The following is a 10,000-nucleotide window of genomic DNA, read 5'->3' on the forward strand; positions in this document are numbered from 1 at the left end:
TAGACTGGAACGGCATCGCATCGAATATTATGCGTACCTCTTTATTAGTCAGTACTACGTCCTGACCTCAGTTGTTCAAGAAATGGATAGCGCTATCTGCCGGATAAACCACTATCCAGTGGATATGTCATAGTGAAACCATTTGCGCCAGCCAATGGATAGTGGTTTAATATCCGGTGGATAGCGTTATCCACCTTTTGAACACCTCAGACCTGTCTTTTCGATCCTTTTTGTCAAATGTAGAATATAAGGCGTGCCAATGTATCAGTGTTAAGTACTTATTTTACCAGGTTATTTTTGCCTCTTAATTTCAATTCTTACTTTCTGGTGTGTTTGATATTGGAGAGTAATCTGTCTTTGTATGGGAATTTGGTTTCACCCCAAGTTTTCTAAAAAAAGGGAAAAAAACCTACAAGGGATTTTCTTGGCCAAGTGAGAGTAAATGTCGCCTGAATCGTTTTGTTCTCGTTTTCTCATCAGGTTGACCCATTGTGTCGTTATGATGACCTGGTTCATGTGGTAGGGTTTGATTCAAAGTTCTGCCTTGCCGGGGGTGTGAACCTACCCAAGATCATTTTCTGTATTGGATCTGATGGTGTCAAACGACGGCAGCTTGTGAAGGTGAATGAACTACTGCCACAACCATGTCACACGGCATAACTCAAAATGACATCTTAACAAGCGTAGTGTCCTGATTGTAATATGCTGCTCGCGAACACCAAAGTCAACTTAACGGGAGGTGAAGTCCGTGACACAGGTTCCATTCAAGCTGATGTTCGACCCTTCTTTTAATAAGTGATCTGGCTTGTTGATAACTTGAAGTGACGTAGAATTGCGGTGTCAGTGACATGACAGGGCATGACTTAAACTATTGGCATGAATTAGCAATGCATGACATGGTCTGCTGGTTTTTTGACTCGAAGTGACCTGCAAAATGTTGTCGTGTACCTCCTTGACAAGGCAAGAGAGCACTTGACTTAAGGACGGTGCCTACTAATTCAAAGATATTTTTGCGAGGTTTCCGGAATATGCTGGGGAAAAGCAGATCTTAACAAGTATTATTGAAATTGAAAAAGAAAATTGGGGGTAACCACGCATTTTTCGAGGATAATTAATCAACAATATTTGTAAAAAGCTTTAGAATACAAAGCGATATATGGCGTTCTTTGCCAAATTGAAATTGAAGCTTAATTATCTCTGAAAAATGCATGGTTACCCCCACTTTTCTTTTTGGATACCAAGAGCACTTGCTAAGTTCTGCTTTTTCCGCATAGTTTTCAACCGCGCAAAAATATCCCTGTGTTAATAAGCACCATCCATAAGAAATCCGGTTACCTCGAGATGCGCAGACCGTATGCGCAATAACAATAGTAGGCAACGTCCTTAAAGTGACTTAAAATGCGCTGTCAGTGACATGGCATGACTAGAACAATTGACTTGAAGTGGCATGACATGACAGTGGCGTGATTTAAATTCACAAGTGACACGAACTGAACGTTCGGCAAAATGACATGAAAACAACAAGTCAAAATGATTATCATCTCTCAGGGTAGAGACGATTTGCGCCAGGACGCTGTGATGGAGCAAGTGTTTGGTATGGTAAATCAGTTGTTGATGAAAAACTCGGAGACTAGGAAAAGAAAGTTAAAGATGAGAACGTATAAGGTACGTGTTTGAAAGAGTGGTTCTGTGAGTAACAAGTAGAGGTAGATTTGGCATTGCCCTCTCTGTTGGGATGACCTTAGACAGCAATGACCAGACCAGAACCAGGTTGCTGACCAGCGGTTTTCGTTAAAACAATGGTTTGCCGGGGTCCTCAGTCTCGCGGGCTCAGAAAACCTGGTTGTGGTCATTGTTATTTAAGGTTTTCCTCTCTGTTGATAGCGTGCAAATTGACTGGATTGTGTGACCATTATAACGTAGTGTATTGCGTTACGCTATTATGGATCGTTGGCGCGGAGTTTAAAGACGCACCTTCAACCAACTGGCTTTTTGACCGTTCGTTTTGTTATGGAAATTCGCATTACTTATCGTATCGATCTGATTGGATGAATTTCAGCATTGACAGGATTTTCATATATGAAAATTGTTCCTCGGCACGCAGTTAGTTAAAGTCGGGCCTTTAAGCCACCACGCTAGCAAAGACAGAATAAGTGTTCTGCAATTTGAATACAGAACATCAGTATCCTTCCATATTACACAACTTGTAGATGCCTTGGAAAATCTCCTGCTTATCATTGTTGTATTGATAACAAAATGTCAAATACCTGACCAAAGGATTTGTAATGATAAGTAACCTTTCATTATTTTAACTGTCTGTTGACTACAGGTAAACCACATTGTCACAATGATTTGACGCCCTCGCCGCAGCCCTTGCTAACGTCCCCTAATTTTATAAAAACGTTTTACCCCTATTTCTAATTATAGCTTCCTTCGCGGCTCGTCCTAAAAACGTCTGCGAAGGAGGCTACCCTAATAGCCCATTTCCGAGTTGCTGCATGTCTCAGTTTCAAAATGAGTCCTGGTGCACAATCATTCAAATGTAATTGAGTTGCGTATTCTTATGCAAATCAAACTTATTTCCCTTACAATAGTTTGAGCACCAAGACTCACTTCGAAACCGCGACTAACAGCAACTCGGAATGGCCCATTAAGAAACGGTACTCATCCTTGTAAATTTCTTCGCCATTCCCTTGTTTTTCCTAGGTCATTCCTTTATCGCAGCGCAGTGGAATTGTTGAATGGTGTGAAGACACTGTTCCGTTGGGAGAGTATCTGATTGGTCGACCAGGACCTAAGGCTGGGGCCCACTCACGGTACTACCCTGGGGACTGGACATCACTGGACTGTAGAAAACAGGTCAAGGTAAATAGACCATGTTTGTTTATTCTCGCCGTCGGATTCGAAAGAAGTAGATCCTTTATTAAGAAAGAAAAGTCGGTAAAATCTTCAGTAACAATAGAGTAAAAATCTAATTACAAATTAGACTAAAAACTATCGACCTACAAATATAAAAATTTCGGTACTCACAGCGCAATTAGAAACTAAAAAGTGGGATATTTCGTTCGGATCCACCGAACTTCGTCAGCCACAATGCAAATTTGAATGTTAAGAAGGGTTATATAATGGTCTCGAGGGAGCTAATATGGTGTCATGGATGCTGGCTAATTCGAAGCTATTGTCTCTGTTCAAAGAGGGCTTACTTAATCTTATCTTAATTGCCCCCTTATGCGGCGTTTGAATGTGTTATTCTCCGTGGCAGGAACTTTTGTTATGCTGGAATCCACTGAATGACCCGTGAGCTGGCAATGTTCATGAACAGCAGATAGACGCATTCCTAGAAAGATGTTCCTTTACTCGAGTTTCTAATTACCGAGAAGTTTCGCCCTCATAATCTTTGTCGCATTGTTTGCAATGGATGTGATATACTGTTCCACATTTTTTAAGGTTTTCTGTTTTATCCTTAACACGAAATAGTTGTGACCTTAAGGAATAGGTGGTTTTCACGTTACGTCATCGCCGCCATGTTGGTGGACGAAAACAGAAGATCCCTCATTTCTTCCTTTAGTTCGTCCACCAGCAATTGACTACTTTCGATATATTAAAATTCAGTCCAAAACAAAAGGCATCATCTCGAGGCTCTGGGGAATAAACTCATACAAATCCTTATATTTATTCCCCAGAGCCTCGAGATGATGTCTTTTGTTTAGGACTGAATTTCAATTGGTCTATTGTACATTGCAGCATTTTTATATGAGTCTCCAGAGATTGGTTGCAAAACACCTATAGGCCACTTCGAAAAATACCATAATACTCTTTGTTTGTTCCCCCAAATTTTGCATAATCATTGTTTCCAGTTTCTCTCGGGACTAACAATGGTCCCAAGAGAAAACAATAAAACAATGCTTATGTACAATTTGGGGGAACAAACAAAGAGTATTATGGTATTTTCCAAAGGGCCTATTGAAGGCTTGTGGACAAGTGTGACCATGTATGATTTAAATGCTCGTTGGAGGCGTTCCGAAGTGCCCTTGATATATGGCACTGAAGCATATATATTATTATATTTTAAAATGATTATTCCAGAGCAGGAAAACACTATTTTTGATTCTATCGACATACTCTTTTACAAGACTGCCGGGTGAGGCTGACGCAAATGGATGTTTGATTTGCTCTTTAAATTTCCTGATTGATTTTAATTCCTCTCACATTTTCCGGTTAGGAGTTCCACAACAAAGCACCGCTGTAACTTAAACTTCGTTTCAAGTAGTTAGTACACGGCCTGGGCAATATCAGTTTACGAGAGAAATTGCGCAAATCATAGTCTGTGCTTCGTTCGTTGGCATTAAATATGCAAATTATATCGCCTCTATCGTATCTCCATTCAGTCCACCCCCGAGAACAGTGCACGATCTATTCGAATGTTTTCTTTGTTGGCCTCAAGTTTGGCTTCGTTTCTGGTTTTACGAAATGATGCAGTTCTTTTGAAATATCCCGGATCAGTAAGCACCCGCGCAAGTCAATAGAGCTTTTCGCGGGTTCTGATTGGGGCAACTTAGGGTGATTAAAGAAAGAGAAACAAAATGGCGTCTTGCACATGTAATCATGACCGTTTCGAGAAGTACTAATTTGGTCTGTTAGTTATGCAGATTGGGGCAGGGTATGTATTCAAACAATTATACAATTATTCACTTCAGTGTTAGTGAAAGAGGTGGATATAACCTCCACACTCCGGTGAATAACTGTTAAAGAGAAATAAGCACAATATTCGGTAATCATTGCATCGTCTTAAGTATGAACAGAATAGCGCAGGTTTTCTGCTCCCGACAGCAGAATGAAGGGAATGATCGCTCTCTAGGGAAAACCGTAAAGTGGGTTCCAGTCTATGCTGCGCGCTGCTTTTCAGTGTACCGTCGAAAAACTATTTGGCTTTCGAAGACATACTCCTTCTTTCCTCATGTTTACATGTTCGTAAACCGGAAACGAAGAAACGACGGGTGTATAGTTTTGAAATATCACATCCGATAAAACAGCAGTCCAGACTCCTTTAATGTTTACTTTTCATACTCTTTATTCTATTCTATGTCCATTTCAGCTGGGTGATGATGCAAGAAAACCACGTTACGAAGTGTACCAGGCAAGTGAGCTTTTGGGAGACAAAACTACATTAAAAAATTCTTACAGAGTTGTGCCGTCACGGGGGATTGATTAATTGATTAAAGAACCCTTACGTGTAAGACCATAGTTAATCTAGGAACTGGTTATGAAACCCTAGGAATTTCAAAAGCAGGAACAATACAGTCGCAATTAGATGTTGAACCGACCGTGACCCTGCACAATCTTTTGTTTTTGGTTCGCAAGTTAGGGCGCGTTCGATTGACCCTATTCCGGAATAAGAATACGTGGAGTGATGATTAAAACGGCGCGTTTCGAAGAAGCAAGAAAAAAAATATGTTTAAAATAGCATTTTAGCAGATGTTTGACAATTTTAATGCGAATCTCCGTAAAAACGAAGGATTTCTAACTTATATTCCATGTATTCTTATTCCGGAATACGGTCAATCGAACGCACTCTAAATTTCGAATAAATTAGTCGAAGCTTTTGATTGGTTATCCTGCCGAAAAAAGCGTGCTTTTGTCGGGTTTTGTGCAGGGTCAAGGCCAAAAAAGCGAACAAAAACATGAAACAAAGAAACTTGTCGAGTTTCATAACCAGCCTACATCTATTAACTATGGTAAGACTCAACGCGACGCATATTCAGTTGCCATTGTTCCCCTTGCTTTTTCTGCGCTCCTTGCCAGTAAGTCGTTTTCCCGCTCTTTTCTCGCCCATTTCCTGCCCTTTTCCCGCCCTTTCCGGTGCTTGTTTACCCTCTGAATGTTAGCAGGGAGTTCAGAAAGGACGATGGCTACGGCATCGACAACGCCACAAAACAGTCATATCATTGGTTAAAAGAGGAAAGAAAACATGATGCACGTGCGGCACGCATGTTAGCACATATTTTCCTCGACGGCGATGAAATCACCAAATTTTGAGGTTTTGACGACAACACGAGCATATAAATACGAACCTGTCTTTCTCTATTTTTACTCTGAACCTGTTTGTTCAATTTGTTTTTACGATATTTTGCTCTCACTGTACGACTTGAACAAGACGAAAACCTCACTTCAAGATATATCTTTGCACTATGGTAAGTCTTTCGCGATTGACTTGCGATAGTCTAAAAATTATCTTGAAGTGAAGCTTTCGTCGACGGCGCCGTCGTAGATCTTTAAGTCGCTATTTTCTTGCCCTCTGCACCCATGTCATTTTTACACAGCATGAACAACAATTAAAATTTGTACTCTTCTTCACTGATGTAAATCCTTGTATTTTGGTTCAGCCATTCTATTTCGGACCCGAAATTTATTGCTTTCGTTGTTTTTGCAGGAGATAATGGAGCACTTTAAACCAGTGTTCCGACACTTCTTTCTTGAGAAGTTTCCTGATCCCGCGGTGTGGTTCGAGAGAAGACTAACTTACACAAGAGGCGCTGCTATTTCGTCCATAGGTGACAATGCAGTTTGGTTGATTTTTTTAAAGCAATTTTGTAAAAGCTTTGTTCTTGAATCATTTAACCAAAGGATTCGATTAAAACTGAATCTCGCAAAATTTTCTCAGCCCATCCGAGAACATCTCTGTTAAGTGTTCATTTTTCGATTCCTTATAGCTACTGTATATTATTTTGTGCCTCAAGAATGATGCAGAAGTGCTATTTTCAACTTATCAGTTCATCGGAATTGCTCTCCATGGTCTTTTTAACAAGTTTGTTTGCAAGTATATGAGTTAGTTTTAACGTTTCCTTTAGGCTGCTTTGGTCCTTAATTTTTGTGCAAGATCATTATCGCCACTTTCGCATTTTTCATTTTCTTCGCGGTTGTCGTTACTATGGCGTGCCACATTTTGTAATTACTTGTTTCGTACATTTTCTTCTTTCAGAGTACTTTATATAAATTGTATTCGTTTTCTTATTGTTCAGTTGAATTGTAGAATTAGTGTTGGTTGGTTAATCTGGTTTTTTTTTCTAACGTAAAATCTTGTTTTATTGACCAAGAGCTGTTTTGTTAGCTCCGTTTTCAAATACAGGTGTTTTTATTTTTTCATCTCTAGTTGGGTACATTGTTGGTTTGGGAGACCGTCACGTCCAGAACATCCTCGTCGACTGCAACACAGCAGAACTTGTGCACATCGACTTGGGTAAGCACGAAAGAAGCAAGAAACGCTCTAAAAAAACCCGAAACCTTGAGAATTATTTGCTAGCCTTGGGTGCACCTATATCCTGTTGTCTCTGTTATTTGCAAACTAAACCTAATGGTTAGTTTTACGTATTCTCTTAAAGTCCCCTTACCTTTAATTTAGCGGTGATCATTCCATCCACAAGGGAGGTAGTGAGAGACGGGCGCTTGTTCAGTATTTGAGGAAACTATATCAGTGCAATCTCATCCTATCTACATCTGTTCATAGTTAATCTAGGGACTGGTTATGATACCGTGGGAATTTCAAAAGCAGGAACAATACAGTCGCAATTAGATGTTGAACCGACCGTGACCCTGCACAATCTTTTGTTTTTGGTTCGTAAGTTAATTTCGAATAAATTAGTCGAAGCTTTTGATTGACTATCCTGCCGGGCTTTGTGCAGGGTCAAGGCCAAAAAAGCGAACAAAAACATGAAACAAAGAAACTTGTCGAGTTTCATAACCAGCCTACATCTATTAACTATGATCTGTTGTACGGTTTTATTATGAACTCACAAAACGACCAGCTCCTGCACAGAGCTTATAGAATGAAACAAGTCTGAATTTTCCAGGTTTTCCTTTCGTTACTGCTTACCTTACATGTCCCCGCTTTGATGTCAGAGACAGTTTTGTACTTCAAAATCTTGAGAGATTCATACTATTGACTAGTTTTCGGGAATTGGTTTTAAATGACTGTTTGTTTTGTAAAACTTACATAACGGAAGCTGCGGAAAGAAAGACAGTTACGTTTTTGGGTAAGGGGGGTAAAATATTTTTACTCTAACGCGCGTGGGATATTCATCGTTACGACAAAATTTTTTGAGTTTACGCCCTTTTTAATTGTCCTTTAAAAAGAATAACGCAGGCTCTCTTAACATTTATATGCAATTTGTTTTTGGTATTATGGTGTTTGAGGATTCAAAGCGGACCACCATGTTACCACCATATGCTCTTTCACGAATGCGCGCAATCCATTACCCGTGCAGGGAAAGTCCCGAAACTTTACGCGCCATTTTCGGTGACACAATTCCCTTTGTATCTGAAGAACGGAGAGGATTTAAGTCGTCACACTTAAAAGATCGACTTTCCAAAGCAAGCGGTTGACAGTTTCACAAATGGCTTTTCGGGCCCGAAAAGTTATCGGGACTTTTGAGAAACGGGCCCCAGATCCTTAAAATCATATCCTAGGGCTACCATACTATGGTTGACCGTTCCCGTTTTATGCCATGTTTATATCCACGCACCTGTACCCATACCCATGTACATGTTTAGCGAAATTTTTTGAAGCCTTTCTCAGAATTCGCTTCTGCTTTTGTTTTACTCCGATTTAGTGGCGACAAAACAGCTGTCCATAGCTACGAAAGAAGATGCTCGACCAATAAGGTGGTCAGGGTTTTTCTCTGTCCTTGTGTAGGCCCATTTCCATTAGTAGGGCTATCGCTCACATGGTTCATATGGGGTAGAAACCTAGCACTTCACATTACACTCTAATCAGCCAACGTTTGCAAAAACGTAATCTTTCCAATAAGTTATGCGCAGCGCATATGCGACTGAAGAGCTTCAAATGGGTGCATTTCAGTTATCGTAGGGTTCAAAACGTTATTTTGATTTTTTAGGTGTAGCGTTTGAGCAAGGGAAATTTCTACCGACGCCTGAGACTGTTCCGTTTCGTCTGACACGTGACCTTGTGGATGGTATGGGGCTGACCGGCGTGGAGGGAGTGTACAGACGATGCTGCGAGAAGACAATGGAAGTTATGAGGACATCTCAAGAATCACTTAGGACTATTGTTGAGGTTAGCGAATTCTTGTGGTCTTGGGAAAAATTATTGCAAGGTTACCGATGGTGGCAAAGGCGTAGTCGGAAAAATTCCGAGTCCTCCGGAGAGGAGCCGAACCTCTGATCTACCGATGACCAGTTCGGATCATGAGCAGCAAGATGCCTGTGAGCTACGGTGGGTCATAACACTAGGTTCAGATGACATTCGTCCCGCATGAAACGTTGGAAGCTGGCCTCTTGTAACTTTTGTGAAGGAAATAGTGAATTTTAAGCAATGTAGTTGGTCCTTATTCGTGCTGGACGTTTGGTGCCCCTGTTCAAAGGCGCTATTGTGGGACCACGCTTATAGAATTCAGAGCAGACGAAATGTGCCTCTACATTTTGAATTGGTTCTGCTGACCGAACATTTGCGCGATCCATCTTGTCAATGATGAACTGGTTATCCGGACTAGTAATCGGAAGATAAGAAATTCCGCCTTAGTTTTCCGAATATGGCCGAGGCATCATCGATAAGTGCATCACTTCGATATCTTAGATGTTGGACGTCGATGATTAACGTTGTCAACAATGTTTGCAAAAGCCGTTAGGCTCATTAGGAAGGGGTGCTAATTTTTTCCTTTCAATCCCTTTTTTCTCTTCAGGTTCTCCTTTATGACCCTTTGTCGTCATGGACACTCAGTCCTGAAAAACGAAAGGCACTTCAGAAAGCAGAGGAAGACCTTTACGATGTCACTCCTTCGAACACCACGAGTGACTGCCTTGACGGTTCGGTGATGGCAACGGAAAATGCGGCCTTTGAGGACAATGTAAACAAGATGGCAAAACGAATGCTGCTACGACTGAAACAGAAGTTGGATGGGGTCGAAGATGGCGTGCATTTAAGCGTGTCAGGACAGGTCAAACATCTCATACGAGAGGCAATGGATCCTAAGAATTTGTGTCGATT

At 40.9% G+C, this 10,000-nt stretch overlaps 1 protein-coding gene across 1 annotated transcript in view; it reads left to right on the forward strand.

Annotated features, from left to right (window-relative positions):
* LOC138052899 (serine-protein kinase ATM-like) overlaps positions 1–10,000 on the forward strand; it is a 90,196-nt gene that overhangs the window by 79,796 nt on the left and 400 nt on the right. Inside the window, 8 exon segments of the mRNA XM_068899495.1 lie at positions 481–621; positions 1,549–1,665; positions 2,707–2,865; positions 5,096–5,137; positions 6,431–6,551; positions 7,151–7,237; positions 8,892–9,070; positions 9,696–10,000. The exon segment at positions 9,696–10,000 is cut by the window's right edge and continues 400 nt beyond it. Coding sequence (XP_068755596.1) covers positions 481–621; positions 1,549–1,665; positions 2,707–2,865; positions 5,096–5,137; positions 6,431–6,551; positions 7,151–7,237; positions 8,892–9,070; positions 9,696–10,000 — 1,151 coding nt within the window.

The sequence above is a fragment of the Montipora capricornis genome, chromosome 6 (assembly GCF_036669925.1).
Source record: "Montipora capricornis isolate CH-2021 chromosome 6, ASM3666992v2, whole genome shotgun sequence".
NCBI lineage: Eukaryota > Metazoa > Cnidaria > Anthozoa > Scleractinia > Acroporidae > Montipora > Montipora capricornis.